General features: G+C 54.8%; 1 protein-coding gene across 1 annotated transcript; it reads right to left on the bottom strand.

The window, feature by feature from the left end:
- Positions 1-207: 207 nt before the first annotated feature.
- BIK (BCL2 interacting killer) lies at positions 208-18,218 on the bottom strand. Its single transcript, XM_055252507.2, has 5 exons — positions 18,111-18,218; positions 5,770-5,937; positions 2,167-2,265; positions 1,333-1,462; positions 208-734 (listed from the first exon to the last, which is right to left on the bottom strand). Exons 2-5 carry the CDS (start codon positions 5,928-5,930, stop codon positions 609-611), a joined length of 516 nt encoding a protein of 171 aa, XP_055108482.2. The 5' UTR covers positions 5,931-5,937; positions 18,111-18,218; the 3' UTR covers positions 208-608.
- Positions 18,219-23,069: the final 4,851 nt, after the last annotated feature.

Consider the following 23,069-nt stretch of genomic DNA (forward strand, 5'->3'; position numbering starts at 1 on the left):
ATAACCCCCAACAGTGGATTTTAGGCCACAGACCAGGACAAGGGAGAAGGCAAACTGTCGGGCCAAACCAAGACAGCATTTGGGGTCCCCGTTTGCAGGAAGGATCTGATGAGGAGCACACAGGCCCTGCCCTCCCCACCAACACAGTGTGCCTCCCTGGGGCAAGAGGAAGCCCATGCTGCCAACCCCCCAGAGAGGACCAGAGACTGCTGGAAACCAACATTTTATTGAGCACTCCTGCTCCTCGGAATCTATTCCAGTAGATTCTTTGCCAAGGGCATCACACAGGGGTGTGACCAGCACTCCCCCTGCTACCTGCCGTGTGGGCAGGGGCAGGAGTGAATGGCTCTTCCTGGGCACAGGCCACAGTTAACAGCTAACAATTTCGGAGCCATAGGAATTCATCTCTTAGAAAAAACAAAAATTGGAATAAAAAAAAAACCCAAAAACCTGAGTATAAAACCTCAGCAGTGTTCCAGCACTATCTCAGAGTTTAAATATAAAAAGGCATCATGAGAAAACAGTTAAAAAGACAACAGCAGCAGGCCGCCACCTCCAGGGCAGTGGTCACAGGGGTGGGGCCAGCCCCGCCCTGAGACACCGGGGCCTCAATTGAGCAGCAGGTGCAGGCCCCTGCTGAGCAGCACCAGCAGCAGCAGCAGCAGCGCCAGCATCAGCAGCAGCAGCGCCAGCATCAGCAGCAGCAGCGCCAGCATCACCTGTTCGCGGGACACCTGTGGGAGCAAAGCAGAGGAGTCAGGCTCGGGGCAGGCCCCAGCAATGGGGCCAGACGGGTGACAGCGGAGTGCCAAGGGGAAGCCCAGGGAGGTGGGGACTGGGAAGGAGCTCCAGGGGACCAGAGAAGGAAGGAGTTCAGGAGAGGGGGAAAGTGGCCCTGAGGACATGGCCAGAGAGGCCAGCGTGGCCTGGGCCTGCCAGTCTGCGGGACACAGGCAAAGACACCTGGTGGACACGGGTGAGGGCAGTCAGCTGCCCTGGTGGTGGGCGGTGCAGAGTGGGCACCATGGGACCAGGAAGGCTGCTCAGGGAGGCCCCTGCCCTGGCCAGGAGACGAGAGTCCTGCCTGCCATGTGAAGGCTCTCGGGCCAGAGGGAGACCCAGGACCCTGCATTGGTTTGTGCACTCACAACCAGGAATCTCAAACCCAAAAGCCCATGGGACCAGGCAGATGTGGACACAGGTGACACAGAAGATGACAGGGAGCGGTGGGGACTGTGGGGAGTGGTGGGGACTGTGGCGCCCTGAGGAATGGCTCTGACAGCCCCCACGGGCCGCAGCGCAAGTCAGGATCAGGAATCTCAAGGCTCTTACCCGGGACCCGGGGTTCGGGGATCTCCAGAGCCTTATTATGTTCTCCTTAAAGGTGGTGAAATCGTCCATGAAACTTCTAAGAACATCTCTGATGTCCTCAATCTGGTCATAGATGAAAGCCAGACCCAGGCTACAGACAAAGAGGATGGGGGCACAAAGCCATTACTGCAGGAACAGGTAGGGACAGCCTGTACTTACATGACACCATCACAACTGTGGGGAGCAGGGGCCTGTGCCCTCCCACCCCACAGCCACCCGGGGCCCTTTCCGTGGGCTCCTCCACCTGCAGGGGCCGCGTGGTATGGGCTGTTTGTGGTCAAATTCATTCCAATTTCCTGCTTCCTCCGCCAGCCAGCCGCCCGCCAGCCCACCGGATGTTTGGCCCTGTCTTCCGGAGCTGGCCACATGGAAAATAAACCCGCATTCTACAGGGCCCTCGAAAGCCACTGCCCACTCTGTTCCCCCACTGGAGGCTAGCTGAGAGGCCCAGCCCCCAGGGTCTAGGATCTGAGCTCACGTAGCACCTCCTTTTCAGACCACAGTGGAAATGTACCATCTGGGCTCGAGGAGGACGGCGAGAGAGAAAAGGGCCCTGGGCTCTGCTTTGTTGCCCAGGAATGCCAGGGACAGGTGGCAGGGGGCGAGTGCCAGGAGCTGGGGACTCCCAGGGGAGGTGTGGGAAGCAGCCAAGGGTTTCTGTACAGCCCCAGAGTGTGTCAAGGCACATCCCCCTCAGAGCTTCCTCAGGGCCCAGCCCTATGCTGCGTTCAGGGCCTCCACCCACCGCCCAGGGCCCCTCCCCAGGTGTAGAGGCATAGGGCATAGGCTGGCTACCTGTGCATGGCCACCTCGGAGAGCTGGGCCAGGCGCGGGGCCCTGAGGCTCACGTCCATCTCGTCCCCGATGCAGGCCAGCCGCAGGGCCAACGCGTCACTGCAGGGAGCACACAGATGAGTTAGGGCTGTGGCTGTGCGGTGGAGGCCACATGCACCTGGACCCACCCAGCCGATGGATTGTGTGCAGCTGGGAGTGGCCCGGAGGATAAGAGATGGTGTCAGATTCGGGGCAGGCAGTGAGTGGGCCTCCCTGTATCCCCCTTCCGGCTCCCACTTGGATTCAGAGATACCCGTGATGTCCCATCCGTGGGTGGCCCCAGAGGTGCAAGTTATTTCAAAAAGAATCCTGGGCAGGCCCACCTGTGGGCTTTGGTGGAAACGGTGGACAAGGGGAACGGGCAGGTCTGGGAGTGCTGAGCCCCCGGATGGCTGAGGCTGGCCAAGGGGAACAGGCAGGTCTGGGGGTGCTGAGTCCCCCGGATGGCTGAGCCCCCTTCCCACAGGGGTTGCAGCTTACCTTCCTCTGTGGGAGGTGAGGGGGCTCTAAGACCTGTGTCCTGGTTCCCAATCCTGAAACCAGCCCTGCTGGCACCACCCCTCTCAGAATGGGGGGACTAAGAAGCCCCTAGTGGGCACCCCACTAAACCACATCCTTGATCCTACACCCCACCCGCATCCACTCCCACACAAAGACTAAGACACTCCCCACCCTCCCAGCTTGCTGGTCTGGGCCTCCACCAGGGACCTGTGTGCATTCCATCCCAGTGACTACAGCGGGGGAATTCCCAGGGAAGTGGGACTCCAAGGGGCCCTGAGCTGAGGCCGGGCCTGGGCCCTGGCCCCACCCACCTGACCTGCCAATGCCCTGGGCCTACACTCCCTACTTGGAGGGGATGCAGGTGGGGGGGGTACAGGGGTGGGCTGGCAATCAGGGTTGGGGGCTGTGGTCCTACCTCCTGTTACCCTGGGGAACCTCAGGAAAACACTGCCCCAGGCTTCATGTCCTCCAACCTTGTCCATTAATGGACAGGTGCCTCCAGTTCTAAAATCCCAGCCAGCCCAATCCTTAATGACTAAAAATCCTGAGGCTGAAAAAAAAAAATCCTGAGCAGAAAAGAATCCTGGGGAACCTGGAGCTTGTCCCTGGCCTGTGGGAGGTGCCACATCAGAGCCAGGATTCCCCAGCAGAAAGCAACAGCCCAGGTCAGACCTGACCATTCTCTTCCAGGCTCAGGGTAGAAACTACTGAGGTCAGCTGCTCACGTTCCTCATCTGTACCAGGGGAAGAATGAAAGTGCCAGTCCTGGCTGGGCACGGTGGCTCACGCCTGGAATCCCAGCACTTTTTGGGAGGCCGAGGCAGGCGGATCACGAGGTCAGGAGATCGAGACCATCCTGGCTAACATGATGAAACCCCGTCTCTACTAAAAATACAAAAATTTCGCTGGGTGTGGTGGCGGGTGCCCGTAGTGCCAGCTACTCAGGAGGCTGAGGCAGGAGAATGGCGTAAACCAGGGAGGCGGAGCTTGTGGTGAGCAGCGATCATGCCACTGTTTGTACTCCAGCCTGGGCAACACAGCGAGACTCCGTCTCAAAAAAAAAAAAAAAAAAAAAGCCGGGCATGGTGGTGCACGCCTGCACTCCCAGCTACTCAGGAGGCTGAGGCAGGAAAATCACTTGAACCCGAGAGGTGGAGGTTGCAGTAAGCCAAGATCATGCCACTACACTCCAGCCTGGGTGACAGAGACTCTGTCTCAAAAAAAAAAAAAAAAGGCTGGGAAGGCAGGGTGTGCCTGGACATCTGGGTATGCTGCCATGTGCTGGACATAGCTGGAAGCAGCTGACAAAGTACAAGGGTCAGGTCCTACTAGACCTTGGCCCCTGAAACCCCAAGCAAATCCTGCTGCCTCCAGGGCCCTTGTCAGTCTGAGGAAGATCTCTTCTTCATGCCTCAGTGATTCTTTGAAACCGGGACCAGGAACTGCATGGCCTCCTCAGGCTCTTCCATAGGTTCTGGTTTTCTTTCGTTTTTCTTCCTCTTTCTTTACTTTCTCTTTTTTTGTGAGATGGAGTCTTACTCTGTTGCCCAGGCTGGAGTGCAGTGGCACGATCTCAGGGCTCACTGCAACCTCCACCTCCCGGGTTCAAGTGATTTTCCTGCCTCAGCCTCCTAAGTAGCTGGGACTACAGGCGCCCATTCCCCCCGCCACCCCCACCCCATACCTGAGTAATATTTTTATTTTTAGTAGAGGTTGGGTTTCACCATGTTGGCCAGGCTACTCTCGAACTCCCAACCTCAGGTGATCCGCTCACCTCAGCCTCCCAAAGTGCTGGGATTACAAGCATGAGCCACAGCGTCCCGCCCGGTTCTGGTTTTCTAAAATGAGAGCCGTCAGAGGCAATTGAACCAGAGCGACTCCATCTTGAATAGGGGCTGGGTAACAAAAGGCTGAGACCTACTGGGTTGCATTCCCAGGAGGCTAGGAATTCTAAGTCACAGGATGAGATAGGACATCAGCATAAGATACAGGTTACAAAGACCCTGCTGACAAAACAGGATTCGGCAAAGACGCCAGCCAAAGCCCACCAAAGCCAAGATGGCCACAAAAGTGACCTCCAGTCATCCTCACTATTCATTGTGCACCAACTATATTAGCATGTTGGAGTCACTCCCACCAGTGCCACGACAGTTTACAAATGCCACAGCAACGTCAGGAAGTTGCCCTATATTGTCTAAAAGGAGGAGGAACCCTCAGTTCCGGGAACTGCCCACCCCTTACCCGGAAACTCATGAATAATCCGTCCCTTGTTTAGGATGTAATCAGGAAATAATGAAGTATATTCAGTCGAGCAGCCCATGCCGCTACTCTGCCTACAGAGTCGGTTTTCTTTGTTTGAGATGGAGTCTGGCTCTGTTGCCCAGGCTAGAGTGCATTTTTGCAACCTTGGGTCACTGCAACCTCTGCCTCCTGGGTTCAAGAGATTCTCCTGCCTCAGCCCCCCGAATAGCTGGGACTACAGACATGTGCCACCGGGCCCAGCTACTTTTTGTATTTCTAGTAGAGACAGGGTTTTGCCATGTTGGCCAGGCTGGTCTCGAACTCCTGACGTCAAGTGATCCTCCTGCCTCAGCCTCCCTAAGTGCTGGGATTCCAGGTGCGAGCCACTGCATGTGGCCCAAATTCTTTCTTGCTTGAGATCTAAGAACCCTCTCTTGGGATCTGGATCAGGTCCCCTTTCTGGCAACAGAGCCACCTCCTTCAAGAGGCCTTGATGTACTCAGCAGGTCGCTAAGGGCCTGTCTAGCTCCCTGAGGCCCAAACACTGTGCCATTTTGACAGCCAGTGGCCCCAGGTCCATCTTGGGACTGTGAACATGCTGGCTGTCCAGGGGTCTGTGAGTGGGTGTCAGGGGAGGGTGGGGCAGCAAAGTGAAGCCACTCCCAGGGCAGAAGCCTCCATGCCCACATCCGAGAAATCTTCCTCTCGGAGGCCCACCTGGGAGGCATCTGCAGGTGCTCCCCCACTCACAGAAGGTCTGCTCATCCAGCCCACCCTGAAGTCACTATCAGGCATGGGGTGGGGCAGGCCATGGGGACCTACCTGCCCTCCATGCACTGCAAAGGATCGAAGTCCTCCATAGGGTTCAGGTCCTCTTCAGGGTCAGTCACGCCAAGAACCTCCATGGTCGGGGGTTCCAGGGGCTGCCCATACAGGAGGATCTCCATCACGATGTCTCTGGAGATGGGTCTCCCTTCGGACATTTCTCCTCTGGGGCAAAAAACAGCATATGACTGGACCCCTAAGAACTGAGCAGTCTGGGGGCTCTCTCACAGGATGACCCCCAGTTTGCATAGCCCTACTCACCCGCTCTTTTGATCCGCTAAAGCCGTCAATATCCCCCAACCCCAGCTCCCACGGGCATAAATCCTGCTACATGCTGGCTGTGTGCCTCTGGGCAAGTTGCCCAGCATCTCTGTTTTTGGAAGGGAGGGACTTGAAGATGATTCATAAGGGCCCTTTCTTTCTTTCTTCTTTGTTTTTGGATACTGAGTCTTGCTTTGTCGCCCAGGCTGGAGTGCAGTGGCACAATCTCGCTCACTGCAACCTCCGCCTCCTGGGTTCAAGCAATTCTCCTGCCTCAGCCTCCCGAGTAGCTGGAACTACAGGCATGCGCCACTACACCTGGCTAATTATTTTGTATTTTTAGTAAAGACCATGTTGGCCAGGCTAGTCTTGAACTCCTGACCTCAAAGTGATCCACCCCACCTCGGCCTCCCAACGTGCTGGGATTACAGACGTGAGCCACCACGCCCGGCCTTTTTCTTCTTTGTGAAACAAAATCAGAGTATAATATTAGAAGTTCTCTCCCGACACCAGCCCTCAAGAACCTGTCAAAGCAGAAAACCCAGGCACCTGCTGTCAGCACAGGGGACAGAGGCCAGGCTGCAGGGCGATTCCTCTGTACCACTTAACAGAAGGCTACACCTGTTCTTTGGTGTCTGCTGTTTCTCTTGAGAAGAAAGGCAGAGAGGCAGCATGAGAAAAACGTACCACAAACCCCATTCCCAGAGAGACCATCGCTAATTCTTCTAGTGTTTTTCCTAAACACGAGTGCGCATCACACATTCTTCTTCACAAATGGGATCACCCTATACAGTGTTTTACAGCCTTCTTTACTGGCAGATGCTATTTACCTCTCCAATATCCATTCCACCTGGCTCTTTGCTGATAGAATCCCAGTTTTCTTCGGGGTGGCCCTGCATCCTCATTCATCTAAGCCAACCATGGCCCTCCTCTCCCTCAGCTTCCCAGTATCCCTTGCAGCTGGTGACAACCGTGTAACCCAGTTCTGGTCAATGAGGGCTCAGAGACTGGAGGCAGGGGTTGGATGCCAGGGAGCAGATACAGCCAGGGCAGCTCCTTCAAAGATGGAGCTGCAGGGGCTGGCCAAGAAGAGCAGAGCGGGGAGGCAGAGAGCGGCCAGGCCTGAGGGTGTCGCTGAGCTGTCTCCTCCAACTGTGTGTAAGAAAAATGAACCCAAATGTGTCCTCATCACCATTCACTGAGTTTCCTGTTCTTTGCCACCAAAGGCCTTCCTAACTATGATCACTGCAAATTCCCATGCCAACAAATGTTTCATCATGATGGCAGAGAAGGGTTCTGCGACCTGATTCACCATCATGTACCCCACATTTACCCCACAGGGTACCAAACAGCCTTAGATCTAGATGATGATGACGATGACTGTGGCACGGGAATCTAAGGGCCTAGTTCAAAGCCAGGCTCTGGCAGTTAGCAGCAGTGTGTCAGTTTCTTCATCTGTGAAATGGGTTTCATGGTCTGAGAGCCCCGCCCTGGGCTATTGGGAAGACAAGGAACTCCTTCATGTACTTTGATCAGGGCCTGGCACACTGGGAGGAAGTTGGCACTAACCATTACCTTTATGCTTCAGCTCATTGTTTTCTTACCATAATGCCCTGGGTGTTCTTAATTTTTAATTCCCCATGCCTGCTGATAGAACACTCCGCCCTCCCACCATCTCACTGAACTGTTTGTTCACACAGGACACTGAGGCTTAGAGAAGTTCATGACTAAACCAAGAAGGGACAGAGCTCCAAGTCTCCCTGCCCCTCAGGCGAGAGAGAACTGACGGCAGGCAGGACGCATAGGGCTGCCCTCCCACAGACCTAGGCACAAGCGTGTGCTCACGACTTGCTTTCAGCATTCAAGGGAGATGGATGGGCCAGGTGCGGTGGCTCACGCCTGTAATCCCAGCACTTTGGGAGGCTGAGACGGGCGGATCACCTGAGGTCAGGAGTTTGAGACCAGCCTGGCCAACATGGTAAAACCCCGCCTCTAATAAAAATACAAAATTAGCCAGGCGTGGTGACATATGCCTGTAATCCCAGCTTGAACCTGGGAGGCAGAGCTAGATTCTGACTCAAAAAGAAAAAATAAAATTTCACAGATGAGATGTTTTACATTGTATAGACAGCCAGCCGTGTGCGTGTTAAGGTGGCATTAGAAGAACTGTGTCCAGAACTTCCAGCTGCCTTGGGTGTCTATGCAAATGCCATTTCCCTAGGAAAGCAGCTCCAGCCCTTGTTTGCTTTTCCCCCCTTTCCCTTCCCCTCAAAAAAGGCAGTCTCCTGCTCTATGCTCCCGGAGACCCCAGTACCTCCATGCCCCACAAAGCCAGAGCGACAGTGGAACCTCGCGGCTCACTGTGAGCTGAGCTGTGAGCTGCCCTGAGCCTCGCCTTGACCCACTGTCCCAACAGCCCCCTTACCCAGCAGGCATTCCCAGAATCCTTAGGCGCCAGATAGGAAGAAGGCCCCAGCCACCAGAGTGGGCTACGCTGTCCAGGGTCTGCAGCAGAGTGCAGGTCAGGCCTACCTGAGGAGTCAGTCACCCACGCTCTGCCTGCAAGACCCTTTCAAGCTCCCCACCCCGCCAACCTCCCCATCTGAGTAGGCCCAGGTTCACGTCTCACCTTAGGTTGATACCCTAGCCCAACCCTTCCTGCCCCAGCCTCAGTTTCCCCATCTATTGTGTTTTTGTTGGTGGTAGTGTTTTGTTTTGTTTTGTTTTGTTTTGTTTTGAGACAGAGTCTCACTCTGTTGCCCAGGCTGGAGTGCAGTGGTGTCATCTCAGCTCAGCTGCAACCTCCGCCTCCCAGGTTCAAGTGATTCTCCTGCCTCAGACTCCCAAGTACCTGGGATTACAGGCACATGCCACCACACCAAACTAATTTTTGTATTTTTAGTAGAGACGGGGTTTCGCCATGTTGGCCAGGCTGGTCTCAACTCCTGATCTCAAGTGATCCACCCACCTCAGCCTCCCAAAGTACTGGGATTACAGCACTTTGGATTAACTCATTAAATACCCATTACCCTCTACCACATCAAAGAAGTGACCTAATCTGAGCCTTTAACATCCGGCCTCTGAGCCCAGGCCCTAAGATTGACTTGATAGGAATGGCAAAGATCCCATCACCAACCGGGCCTAGGCTGGCCTTGGGGCCCAGATCTGCATGGGGAAACTCGGTGTGGAGCCAGGGAGTGGAAGGTGGGCGGCCTGCCCAGGAGGGTCCTTACAGCAGCAACCTCCTGCTCTGGTCTCTCTGGTCACCCCACGAGCCCAAGGGAGGCCCAGTCCTGGTCAGCTCCTACCTTGCACCAGCTCTGAATGCCTTACTGGTCTCCAGCCTTCAGTAGCGTTCTCTCCAGCCCAATCTCAAGGTAGCAGCCTCAACCCTGACCCTGTCACTGCTCTGTTCGGCTCCCTAGACCTGGCCTGGTGCGGTGCGGCTCACGCCTGTAATCCCAGCACTTGGAGAGGTAGAGGCAGGTGGATCACCTGAGCTTAGGAGTTTGAGACTAGCCTGGCTAACATGGTGAAATGCCATCTCCACTAAAACTACAAAAATTAGCCAGGTATGGTGGCGCTCACCTATAATCCCAGCTACTTGGGAGGCTGAGGCAGGAGGCAGAAGTTGCAGTGAGCCAAGATTGCGCCACTGCACTCCAGCCTGGGTGACAGAGGAAGACTTGTCTCAAAAAAAAAGTGGGGGGCTTGTGCCACATCAACTAATAGGCCCTCCCGCTGTGGCCCTGCCACCCCAATCTTGGTTCCCGCTCTAACCACACTCAAGTACGCTTTCCATGGATGGTGCCTGGTCCTGCCATGCCTCCAAAGTCTTCAGATGTGCAGAGCTCACCAGCCAACCTCAGACTGGCCCATGCCTATGCCTATTGGTCTTTTTTAAAAAATTAAATTTTATTATTATTATTTTTTCACAGACAGGGTCTCACTCTTTTGCCCAGGCTGGAGTGCAGTGGCCTGATCATGGCTCACTACAGCCTCAAACTCCTGGGCTCAGGCAATCATCCCACCTCAGCCTGCAGGGTAACTGGACAGCTATGTACCACACTGCACCTGGCTCATTTTTATAGAACTGCTGTAGAGATAGGGTCTTGCTTTGTTGCCCAGGCTTGTCTCGGAACTCCTGGCTTCAACTGCCACCTGGGCCTCCTAAAGTACTGAGAGGATGGGTATGAGGCTGGCCTATTCAGGCATCACCTTCTTGGACCCTCAGAGTCTGCTTGGGAGCCTCCTGGGGGTCCTGCAGCCCCTGTCTCTGCTCCCCTCTGGCTCCAGCTGACCACTGCACTCCAGGCTGGGCTACAGGGCAAGACTCCATATCAGAAAAAAAAACAACAAATTAGAATGGAGATACTAGTAACACCCATTGCACAGGACTGTTGTCGGGATGAAATGATCCGGCACAGAGTAAACCGCTAAGAGAGGAGCTGCTGCTCTTATCAGTTTCTGGTTCTCAGCCCAAGGCCTGGCATAGAGCAGACATATGTTTGTTGACTGAAGACATGAAGGCAATCTATTCCCAGAGGACCCACTGTGAGGTCACTGCAGCTGCAGATCCAGGAAACTGGACTGGTTTTTATTATCTTTTTTTTTTTTTACAGAAAACTTGCAAATGAGTAGTTGAAACCCTTCTTTGGTGAAGGAAGACACACCTAGCCATGTGTCCCCACCCAGGCTACAGCCCACACTTAGCCTCCTACACATTCACCAGTGGAAACACCAGGCGCCAGTCAGAAGCCCTATTTTACCCTAAGAGGTTAGGATGCAAATCTAGTATGTGCAGAAAAGAGTGCCACACCCACGGCCTTGAGGGCACCTGCAGGGCTCAGAGTGGGAGGGAGGGCAGGTTCTGGACAGAGCAGCCTGCATTTGGTGAACAGCTCTGCACTCAACAGCTCGCCTGTGGCTCATCTGGGAGATGGGGAAACGCCATTTACCTCCCAAGCCCCTCCCAGTTTGCGCAGAAGCACAAGCAAGTAGCGATGTGCCCTGCACAGCCCTCAGCAGGTGTCCAAGGGCTGAGGCTGCAGGAGTGTCAGAGCGGGGTTGGGGGCAGAGGTGGGTGGGGCTGGACCTGAGGGTAAGGTTGGACTCCTGGTAGGGACCCTCAGACTCTCATGACCTCACCCAGTCCTGTCAAAGCCAAGCAGGCGGGATCTGACACTTTCCATTTCACAGGCAGGCAAACCGAGAGGGTCAGGGGCCACGCTGGGGTCACAGGGAGGGCCAGCTGAGTAGGCCCAGCTAGAAAACCCTGGTCCAGTCTTCTACCTGCAACCCTCCCAGTCACAGCCTGGCCCTGGCCATGTGGGTGGGGGACGCAAAGCCCTTGGAGCACACACAACTCCAGTGCAGCCCAGCAGGAAATGCCCTGAGCCTGCAGCCAGGCTGGACCTCAGTTCCACCCCCTGCTCGGCCCCTGCTGTGTGAGGCAGAACAACCAGCTCACCTCTGAGCCTTGCAGAAACAGCCAGGCCTCCAGGGCTGCTGAAAGGATGAAAAGATACACTACTGCCCATTTTCCACCACCTAGCAGGGGCTCCAGAAAAGCTGGTTAACACAATGAACAGCCTTAGAAGAGAGGAGACCAGAGGCCACTCACAGCTCAGGATGCCACAGTGGACTGCACATGCTGCTGCCTTTCTGGAGGGTAGTGCGACAATCAGCATCCACCAGTCACACATGCACATGACCTTTGATTTCTAGGGATACATCCCACACACACCCTGCATGGACCTGGCAGCCCTGAAAAATTGAAGCCATAGATCGCAGGCACCACTGCGCTGTCATCACAGCCCTTCGGGAGGCCGAAGCGGGCAGGTCGCAGGAGCTTAGTTCAAGACCAAGGGGATCAGGGCCCTTGACGCTGTCATCCCTGAAACGTCAGCTGCAGCAGGGGTAGGGGGCTTGGGCTCTGGGGCCAGCCTGCTCAGCTTCACTCATACATGGGCTACTCTTGGGGAAGCAGCTAGCTTCTCTGTGCCTCAGTTTCCTCCTCAGTAAAATCTACCTCCTGGGGTTGCTGTGAAGATTAAATGAGATAAATCAGGTACAGTAGTCACGAGTGAATGCTCAATAAATATGAGTTATTATTTTCTGGAGGCTCACAAAGAGCCCTTTAGCTCCAAGTATACACTATCACAATCCTGTTTGTTACTCCTTTTACTAAAATAGTTCAAATCAACGTGTTCACCACAGTGTCCAAAAATTCTATTGCTTTTTGTCTCCCCACATCAGAGTGGTTGAATAGGAGGCAGAAACAGGCCGGGAGTACACAGGCTCCCAGCTCTAAACAGCACCAAGGCAGGAAGGAGTGGCCCTGGGTCTCACTATGGCACCTTCTACAGAAAACAGGCATAGCCGCTGGGCCCAGGGACACAAACCAGACATTCCAGTCCATCTCCAAAAAGCAGCACACTTTCCCCCACAGTATGAAAAATAGACACTTCTACCGCACTGCAGACATGCATTTAGTTTTCTTTAAGAAAAAAAAAAAAGCCGGGCGCGGTGGCTCACGCCTATAATCCCAGCACTCTGGGAGGCTGAGGCGGGCGGATCACGAGGTCAGGAGATCGAGACCATCTTGACTAACACGGTGAAACCCTGTCTCTACTAAGAATACAAAAAAAAAATTAGCTAGACGTGGTGGCGGGCACCTGTAGTCCCAGCTACTCGGGAGGCTGAGGCAGGAGAATGGCGTGAACCCGGGTGGCAGAGCTTTCAGTGAGCCGAGATAGCGCCACCGCACTCCAGCCTGGGCAACAGAGCGAGACTGGCTCAAAAAAAAAAAAGAAAAGAAAAAGAAAAGAAAAAAAAAATCCGTAGTGCGTACCTTGTTTCCTCAAGTTTCAAGAAAAAAAAAAAAAAGAAAGTTCACTTTTTTCTCTTTAAACACTGATGTGTAGCTAGTAACTTGGATAAAAAGGTGCCACCCTACAAAATGTGCTCAGTGTGTTCTGATTCCAGGATGGGCTTGGCTGCCTGGGCTGGGCCTGGGAGACCTCCGTCTGTCACAGTGGAAACTGAAGCCAAGTGCCAGCGCCGCATCCGGCTTCAAGATCTAGAATCAGAGCCTTTGAAATGGAAAAGGTGCGTCTGAAACGGCACCCCTGCCTGGGGCTTTCAGAGCTAAGGCTCCAGAATGAAGGGGTCACCTGGCTAGTGACAAGATGGGAGTCACCCTGAGCTGCAGCTCCCCCCAGGATTCCCCTGTGAGAGGCCCAATATGGAGTATTATTATTTTGAGACAGGGTCTCTCTGTCACCCAGGCTGGAGTGCAGTGGCATGAACATGGCCCGCTGTAGTCTCCACCTCCCTGGGCTCAGGCGATCTTTCCACCTCAACTTCCCAAGTACCTGGGACTACAGGTGCACGCCACCACACCCAGATGATTTTGTATTTTTAGTAAAGACGGGGTTTCACCAGGCCGGGCATGGTGGCTCACGCCTGTAATCCCAGCACTTTGGGAGGCCAAGGCGGTGGATCACGAGGTCAGGAGATGGAATCCATCCTGGCTAACATGGTGAAACCCCGTCTCTACTAAAAATACAAAAATTAGCCGGCCGTGGTGGCTGGCGCCTGTAATCCCAGCTACTTGGGAGGCTGAGGCAGGAGAATCACTTGAACCTGGGAGGCAGAGGTTGTAGTGAGCCGAGATTATGCCATTACACTCCAGCCTGGGTGACAAGAACCAAACTGTCTCAAAAAAAAAAAAAAAAAATGCATTTAATACATGTAACCTACCCAACCTCACAGCTTAGCCTTTTGGAGGCTCCTAGCACTTTAAGAGGACAAGGCGAGAGGCTCACTTGAGCCCAGGAGGTTGAGTCTGCAGTGAGCTGTGACTGCGCCACTGCACTCCAGCCTGGGCGACAGAGTAAGACCCTGTATCAAAAAGTTAGGGGAGGAGATTTTATTCTATGTCCTTTCCTGTTCGAACACCTATAAAAATAATCCTAACCGTAGAGGAAGTGTAACAGACTAATAATTCTCTTGACTGATTTTGAAATGACCCCAAAAAGGGGAAGCTTGTGCCTTTTTATCACCATGAAGGAGGCAGAGAATGCCAAGCCACCACCCGGGTCTACAGTTGTTAAGTTTCAAAAGTTCATATTTAAAACAAGTTCTGGGCCAGGGCGCGGTGGCTCCCTCCTGTAATCCCAGCACTTTGGGAGGTCAGGGCAGATGGATCAACTAAGGTCAGGAGTTCAAGACCCCCCTGGTCAACCTGGTGAAACAGTGTCTCTACTAAAAATACCAAAGTGAGCTGGGCGTGGTGGCGGGCACCTGTAGTCCCAGCTACTCGGGAAACTAAGGCAGAAGAATCACTTAAACCTGAGAGACGGAAGTTGCAGTGAGCCAAGATCGTGCCACCACACTCCAACCTGGGCGACAGAGCAAGACTCACTCAAAAAGGAAGGAGAATCACTTGAACCTAGGAGGTGGAGGTTGCAGTGAGCCGAGATCAAGCCACTGCACTCCACCCTGTGCGACGGGAGCGAGGCTCCATCTCAAAAAAATAAATAAACAAATAAAACAAGTTCTGAAACGCTGAAGCTGAAGAATATGAAGACTGCTCACCCTGGCCCTGACCCTGAGGCTTGAGAGGCAGGTACGGCCCCTGGGCCCCGCTTCAGTGTTTGGGTCTCCCCTATGAACTTGCACCCCAGCCCTTTCACACCCCAACTCCTCCTTTACATCTCCCCTCTGTTACCAACATCCCCCAGGCAGGCACGGGGGACTCACTGCTTCCTTGGGGCTCAGGCACAGGTCACTTCCTCCCCACCCTCCCCAGGACACAATTAAATGCTCCTCATCTGCGTTATCCCAGCACCTTGGGTAAACAGACCTGGATTAGGCACTCAGCCCATCAAGGCCTTGTTAAATGTTTACCTGTGTGTCTGCCCTAGCCAGCCGGGAACCTGCATGGCCCCAGAACAGAGCAGGGACCCAGTGAAAGCTGGTGAGAGGATGCAGACAGCCCGAGGAAGGCCTGAGAGTTCACTGCAAAATCCTGAGAATGAGGGAAGGGGTTAATCTGGTGCTGGGCTCACAATGGCAGGCTGTTCCTGGCTGGGACACCTTGGACCGGACAGTATCACCTTCTGTTAAAGGGCAGGAGAGAAAGCCCCGTGGGCAGATGTAGCCCTGAGAAGGAGGTGAAATGCTGCATGCATGGTATACAGTAAGTGCCCACTAAGAGGCAGCTGTGAGCCTGTTGCTCTGCAAGGCGCACAACCGTACTGACCACCTCACAGTCCGAGCTTGGATTTATCTTCATGATGTGCCACTGTCTGCACAGGGAAGTTCGGCTCTTCCTGGAATCAGGCGGCTCTCTTTGCCCTCACATGAAAGGGAGCCTCTAATCTCCAAGATACTGTCACTCATAATAAATGTCATCTCTTGGCCAGGCATGGTGGCTTGCACCTGTAGTCCCAGCACTTTGGGAGGCTGAGGTGGGCGGATCACAAGGTCAGGAGTTCGAGACCAACCTGGCACCTGGCCAACGTGATGAAACCCCATCTCTATTAAAAATACAAAAATTAGCCTGGCATGGTGGCACATGCCTGTAATCTCAGCTACTCGGGAGGCTGAGGCAGGAGAATCACCTGAACCTGGGAGGCAGAGGTTGCACTGAGCCGAGATCACGCCACTGCACTCCAGCCTGGGCAACAGAGCAAGACTCCGTCTCGGGGAGGGGGGGGTCAAGAATACTTAATCTTAAATATCCAAAATGACAAGGACGCTCACTCAAACAAGTGAGCTTTTCTCTCTTTGCTGCACGGCTTTTCAGTCTGGCTAACTGGGTGCCAAGTTCTGTCCCACCCCCAGAAAAACAGGTTTACTATGTAGTGCCTGGCGAGGCCCAGTGGTGTTTTGTATTGTCACATCCTAATATTGACACTAGGAAAATCAGCTGCCCTCTGTGCCCGCCCCTCTCCTGCCTGCCTCGGGGCCAACAAGGAACTTAGGGGCCGGGGACTGATTTGCTCACATTCTATGTTTCTCCCAGGGCCCAGCCCCAACCAACCAGTGGCAGGACAAAGGGAGGCTAGGAAGAGGCCACATGTGTCCAGTTCAGACACACTGCTGGCTTCCTGGTGACCACCAACAGAAAGACTGGTGCGGAGACTTCCTCCATACTGCCCAAACTGTTCTGGGCACAGAGGGTAGCCAAAATCTCATGGGATCTGCTAAGCCTGCAGCAGGGGAAGCAAAAAGCCATTAATTGTCTACACATTTAATAAGTTCGCTAAAAACAGGATGCTTTCCAGGGAGAGGGGAAAATGCCACCAGCAGTGGTGTCAGCTTCAAGACTCACTGGCCAATCAAGCCCTTCCTCAATTACCTCCTTCCGTTGAGATGGGATGAGAAATGGTTTATTTGCAGCTCTGTGACACAAGACGTAATTTATTTTTTTTTTTTTTTGAGATAGAGTCTCATGTTAGCCCAGGCTGAGTGCAGTGGCACCATCTCTGCTCACTGCAATCTCCGCCTCCTGGGTTCAAGCAATTCTCCTGCCTTAGCCTCCCAAAGTGCTGGGATTACAGGCAAGTCAAATGTGTAAGAATCTTGAGCCGGGCGAGGTGGCTCACGCCTGTATTCCCAGCCATTGCACTCCAGCCTGGGCAACAAGAGCAAAGCTCTGTTTCAAACAAAACAAAACAAAACAAAAAAACACCCAAACTGTGCCATTCCTGAGAACTTATTCCAAAGGCGTGCCCAGATTAAGTAGAAATCGGGGTAGTCTTAACTCCAGGGAGGCTACTAACTTGAGTGGGGCTTTCACCTGGCCAGAAACCTCAGGGATACATTTTGCAGAGTGAACAGAACAAACTGAGGTTCAGAGAGATGGAGTAGCCCTTCCGAGGTCACAGGGCTGGAGAGTGGAAAGAGGTTTTGGCTTGGGTTCCATAAAGGGCCCTTGGCTTCTAGCTAGACAGCCCTGGCATTTCTGTGCCTCCTGGGACTGAAATCTCTGTTTCTCCACCTGGAAAATGAGGCCTCCTGCTCCCAGGGGCAGACAGATGTTAAGAACTTCCTGGCGCTAGTGCCCACCAGACTGCGCCTCTCCTAATGTGGGGACATGAGGCTGACACAAACCCTCCCTGGGAAGCTCGGGCTCCCAGGCCACAGTAAACACTGCGTTAAAACAGCAACAAAAATGTTACAATAGTAAGAGCAACAACATCAACAACCACATCCTACCCCACGAGTGGCTCATTCTAGCAAAACTGACAATCAAGGGCTTGAAAGCGATCGCATTTAGGAGGCCAGAGCCCAGAGGACGACCAGCTCCGAACCCCACAAGCCTTGTCCTGACCGCGCCCCGCAGGCGGGGGACCCCTCTCGGGTCACCCGCAGGGACGCACCCCCAATTTACCAAACAAGGTCGCACGCCCCTGCCGGGCTCTAGTCCCCGCCCAGTCTGGGGCGCACCTGTGCAGGGCGCGTGGGCAAGTGAGGGCGGGCTGCTGCGCGCCGCTCCGTGTGCACGTTCCTGTTCCGGACTTTCTGGGCGTCCCGTTACGAAGCCTTTCCTTGGCCCTTCCTCAGGTGCGCAGCGCCTCCGGGGGCCGGTCCCGGCGGCACCGGGCACGACGCCATCTTCCCTCTTTTAAGGGCACCGGGGCTGTGCGGCCACGGCCGTGGGCTGGCGGTGCCGCGCTGCGCTCTGGCCGGGTCCGCACGACCCCAGAGATCGGAGCCCGGTGCCCGGAAGCCGCACTCGAGGACGGTGCGGCGGCGATGGGGCGTCCCGCCGTCGCGGCGAGACGCAGAGGTACCACCCCATTGCACAGGCGCGGAGACTGAGGTCCGCAGGGGCCGCGCCTGGCACGATCGCACGTCGGGGACCTGGAGCCCCGGGCAGAAAGGGGACGTTTCGGAGCCGGAGCCCCGAGACGTCGCCCCGCCAGCGACTTGCTGGAGCTGAAAAACCTGGGCACGGGTCCCCACACTTCCAGCCGCTCGGCACCCGGGCCGCGACCTGGGCGCTAACCGCCGGGCTCGAGCTGGGCGGAGCGGCGGGCGGCAGCAGGGTCGGGGGCACTCACCTGGCGGCGGCGATGCTGGCAGAGTCTGTGAGCCACCCGGGAGGCTTCGTGTCTGCGGCCCGGCTGCCGGCGCGGGACCTAATAGGCCCGGGCGCTCCGCCCCTCCCGCCCCGCCTGGGTCCCGCCCGGGTCCCGCCCCGCCCCCAGAGCGGCCTCTCGCACCCCGAGCGCGGAATCCTGGACTGGGGTCTAAATGGCATTGGCAACAGAACCGCTACAAGTGCCGGCCGTTGGCTTGTTTAAAGCCTCTCCGCCCCCTGCTGTTCTGCAAGCTTGTTTTGTCCCGTGCGTCGCTGTTTGCCCTGCGCCCAGCACGGGCGTGCACTCAGGGGTTTCCATCAATATTGGGGGAATCGATCCATTGACAGAATCTGGCCCTTCATACGGATGGCCTCCCTTCGAGCTCAAAGTACTCCTCGGTGCTTTTCTTCACGATCATTTTACCCACGTGGAAACCGAGGCTCCAAGAGGAGGAAATGACTTAAATGACAGCGTGAAGCCAGCGTTCAAAAACATGTGCTCCTTAGGCTGGCAGCTTTGGGACTTAGGTGTTTTTAAGCCTATTTCACGAATCTGAAAATCGAGGTTCACATTTGCTTAGCAGCAGCATCCAGTGATCCATACCCGAAGCCAGGGGGCTGCCCCTCCACTGCCGCCGGTCCGCAGCCTTCCAGCTGCATCACACACCCACCGCCTTCCCCCTCCCGTCGGGGCTCCGGGTCCGCAAGAGGCGGGCGGGACTGGGAGGGATTGGGGGCAGGGGGCTCACGTGCAGACCTGGTGAGACGGACCCCACAGCCCCCGGGGTGGGGGGGTGGGAACAGAGAAATCAGAAAGGTTCCAGGCGGGGTGGGCGGGTGGGCAGCCTGCCACGTGGGGATGGGTAGGACCTAACTCCAGCCCTGGGGTATATTGGAGGTGGGAGAAGGCAGAGCGCTCCTGGAATAACAAAGTAACAATTGTCCTGGGCACAGCAAAGCTTGTTTACCTCTGTCTTGATCCCCTCAGAGATTAGGGGAGGGGCAGGGGCCGGGGTTCCCCTCCCCCAGCTCTGTCATTTGCTACCTGTTGGGTACCCTCACTCTGTTCTTCCCACCTCTAGGGGTAATTACTTCCCCCTCAGTGTTCTCATCTGTGAAATGGACAACAGCACCTACCAAGAGCTGGGCTGTTGGGAGGAACAGAGGAGGTAAACCATAATAAAGTCTTCAGAGGCCGGGCGCGGTGGCTCACGCCTGTAATCCCAGCACTTTGGGAGGCCAAGGCGGGTGGATCACGAGGTCAGGAGATCGAGATCACAGTGAAACCCCGTCTCTACTAAAAAAATACAAAAAATTAGCCGGGCGCGGTGGCGGGTGCCTGTAGTCCCAGCTACTCCGAAGGCTGAGGCAGGAGAATGGGGTGAACCCGGGAGGCGGAGCTTGCAGTGAGCCCAGATCGCGCCACTGCACTCCAGCCTGGGCGACAGAGCCAGACTCCGTCTCAAAAAAAAAAAAAAAAAAAGTCTTCAGAGCCCCTCCCTCTTTCCAGGCCCTGGACCTTCTTTGCTTTTGTAGTTTTGTTTGTTTTTGTTTTTGTTTTTTTTGAGACAGAATCTAGCCCTGTTGCCCAGGCTGGAGTGCAGTGGCACAATCTCAGCTCACTGCAATGTCCGTCTCCCAGGTTCAAGCAATCCTCCCACCTCAGGCCCCCTAGTAGCTGGGATTACAGGCGTGCGCCACCATGCCCGGCTAATTTTTGTATTTTTAGTAGAGACTGGGTTTTGCCATGTTGGCCAGGCTGGTCTCGAACTCCTGACCTCAGGTGATCCACCGGCCTCGGCCTCCCAAAGTGCTGGGATTACAGGCATGAGCCACCGCTCCTGGCCCTGTAGTCTTTTCTTCTAGGGCCTCCAAACTACATTAACTCCAACCCCTACAAAGCAGCTCACCGTGACTGTGGCTAACAGCCACAGGGTGCCTTACAGTCAGGAGTGGGGAACCCTTCATAATGGGGGCTTCCCTCTGAATGCATCTTGCAGATGAAGAAATTGAGACTCAGGGAGGTAAAGCAATGACATGGGGTCTCATGGGTCCAAAAGACCTGATATGTGTGAGATGCTTGCAGAGGGGTCTTGAGGCTGGAGGCACAGTGCCAGGCACGTAGGAGATGTTCAGTAAACATTAGCAGAAAAGATGGAGAAAGAAGGACCGTTTGGGGACACTGGATGATTCAAGGGCAGAGTGGGTGAAAATACAGTACTTATTTACTTGGCAAAATCCCAAGACAATATGCTGATCAAAAGGAGGAAGAGATGGCTGGGCATGGTGGCTCATGCCTATAACCCCAGCACTTTGGGAAGCCAAGGCAGGTGGATCACCTGAGGTCAGGTGTTTGAGACCAGCCTGGCCAACATGACAAAACCCCATCTCTACTAAAAATTAAAAAACTAGGCCAGGCACGGTGGCTTGCGCCTGTAATCTCAGCACTTTGGGAGGACAAGGCAGGCAGATCATCTGAGGTCAGGAGTTTGAGACCAGCCTGACCAACATGAAGAAACCCTGTCTCTATTAAAAATACAAAATTAGCCAGGCGTGGTGGCGCATGCCTGTAATCCCAGCTACTCGGGAAGGTTGAGGCAGGAGAATTAAGGAGGCAGAGGTTGCAGTGAGCTAAGACCACGCCATTGTACTCCAGCCTGGGCAACAAGAGTGAAACTCCATCACACACACACACACACACACACACACACACACACACAAGTAGCTGGTGTGATGGCACTCACCTGTAGTCCCAGCTACTTGGGAGGCTGAGGCAGAGAATTGCTTGAACCTGGGAGGCGGAGATTGCAGTGAGCCAAGATCGCGCCACTGCACTGCAGCCTGGGCAACACAGCAAGATTCTTCTGTCTAAAAAAAAAAAAAAAGCTCACAAAGGAAACTGTCTTGGAGATGCGTGATCGCATGATCTATTGAATGAAATGGCATGCTCTATAAATCACTGTGTCCATTAGAATCCTATATTCTTTAAAAATCCATGTATGAAAGTCTGGAAGGAAATACAGCACAGCAAAATGGGAATAGTAGTCATCTCTGGGCATCATGAAGTTCATTACCAGGCACACCTAATCTATGGCGCTAGAGGTGAGATTGGTGGCTCCCTCTCCAGGGTGAAGATGGGTATTGGCTGGGAAGGGGCATGATGGAACTTTCTGGGGTGACACAGATGGTGGTTGCAGGGGTGCATATGTATGCAAACAGCTGAATGCTGAAGAACTGTGCACTTTTTGGTATGTCAATTAAACTCAATACTAATACAGGTGTATTCAGTTTTTGTTTGTTCGTTTTTGTTTTGTTTTGTTTTTGAGATGGAGTCTCACTGTCACCCAGGCTGCAGTGCAGTGATGCGATCTCAGCTCACTGCAACCTCCGCCTCCTGTGTTCAAGAGATTCTCCTGTCTCAGCCTCCAGAGTAGCTGGGACTACAGGCACGCGCCACCACGCCTGGCTACTTTTTTCTTTCTTTTTGTATTTTTAGTGGAGACGGGATTTCACCCTGTTGGCCAGGCTGGTCTTGAACTCCTGACCTCAGGGAATCTGCCCACCTTGGCCTCCCAAAGTGCTGGGATTACAGGTGTGAGCCACCATGCCCGGTCCTATTACTTTGTTTTTGTTTTGGAGACAGCATCTCAGTTTGTCATCCAAGTTGGAGTGCAGTGCAGTGGTGTGATCTTGGCTCACTGCAACCCCTGTCTCCTGGGCTCAAGTGATTCTTGTGCCTCAGCTTCCTGAGTAGCTGGGATTATAGGCGTGCACCACCACACCCAGCTCATTTTTGTATTTTTAGTAGAGACAGGGTTTCACGACGTTGGCCAGGCTGGCCTGGAACTCCTGGGCTCAAGGGATGCCCACCTTGGCCTCCCAAAGTGCTGGTGAGAGGTGACAGCATGCTGGCAGTCCTCACAGCCCTTGCTCGCTCTCGGCACCTCCTCTGCCTGGGCTCCCACTTTGGCGGCACTTGAGGAGCCCTTCAGCCCACCGCTGCACTGTGGGAGCCCCTTTCTGGGCTGGCCAAGGCCGGAGCCGACTCCCTCAGCTTGCGGGGAGGTGTGGAGGGAGAGGCGTGAGCGGGAACCGGGGCTGCGTGCGGCGCTTGCGGGCCAGCTGGAGTTCCCAGTGGGCGTGGGCTTGGCAGGCCCCGCACTCCGAGCAGCCAGCTGGCCCTGCAGGCCCGGGCAATGAGGGGTTTAGCACCCGGGCCAGCAGCTGCAGAGGGTGTACTGGGTCCCCCAGCAGTGCCAGCCCACCGGGGCTGTGCTCCATTTCTCACCAGGCCTTAGCTCGCGGGGCAGGGCTCGGGACCTGCAGCCCGCCATACCTGAGCTTTCCCCCGCCTCCGTGGGCTCCTGTGCGGCCCGAGCCTCCCAGACGAGCGCCACCCACTGCTCCACGGCTCCCAGTCCCATCGACCACCCAAGGGCTGAGGAGTGCAGGCGCACGGCGCCGGACTGGCAGGCAGCTCCACCTGCAGCCCAGGTGCGGGATCCACTGGGTGAAGCCAGCTGGGCTCCTGAGTCCGGTGGGGACTCAGAGAACCTTTATGTCTAGCTCAGGGATTGTAAATACACCAATTGGCACTCTATATCTAGCTCAAGGTTTGTAAACACACCAATCAGCACCCTGTGTCTAGCTCAGGGTTTGTGAATGCACCAATGGACACTCTTTATCTAGCTACTCTGGTGGCGCCTTGGAAAACCTTTGTGTCCATACTCTTGTGTCTAACTAATCTGGTGGGGACGTGGAGAACCTTTGTGTCTAGCTCAGGGATTGTAAATGCACCAATCAGTGCCCTGCCAAAACAGACCACTCCGCTCTACCAATCAGCAGGACGTGGGTGGGGCCAGAGAAGAGAATAAAAGCAGGCTGCCCGAGCCAGCAGTGGCAACCCACTCAGGTCCTCTTCCACGCTGTGGAAGCTTTG

The sequence above is a fragment of the Symphalangus syndactylus genome, chromosome 18, assembly GCF_028878055.3.
Source record: "Symphalangus syndactylus isolate Jambi chromosome 18, NHGRI_mSymSyn1-v2.1_pri, whole genome shotgun sequence".
NCBI lineage: Eukaryota > Metazoa > Chordata > Mammalia > Primates > Hylobatidae > Symphalangus > Symphalangus syndactylus.

What these genes read in the sequence shown, in the direction of transcription:
- BIK (XM_055252507.2), bottom strand. Translation starts at nt 5,930, where the DNA reads ATGTCCGAAGGGAGACCCATCTCCAGAGACATCGTGATGGAGATCCTC. An exon ending in TTGCAGTGCATGGAGGGCAG is followed by an intron (nt 2,266 to 5,769) that starts GTAGGTCCCCAT and finishes TGCTCCCTGCAG; the next exon opens with TGACGCGTTGGCCCTGCGGC. An exon ending in TCCGAGGTGGCCATGCACAG is followed by an intron (nt 1,463 to 2,166) that starts GTAGCCAGCCTA and finishes CTTTGTCTGTAG; the next exon opens with CCTGGGTCTGGCTTTCATCT.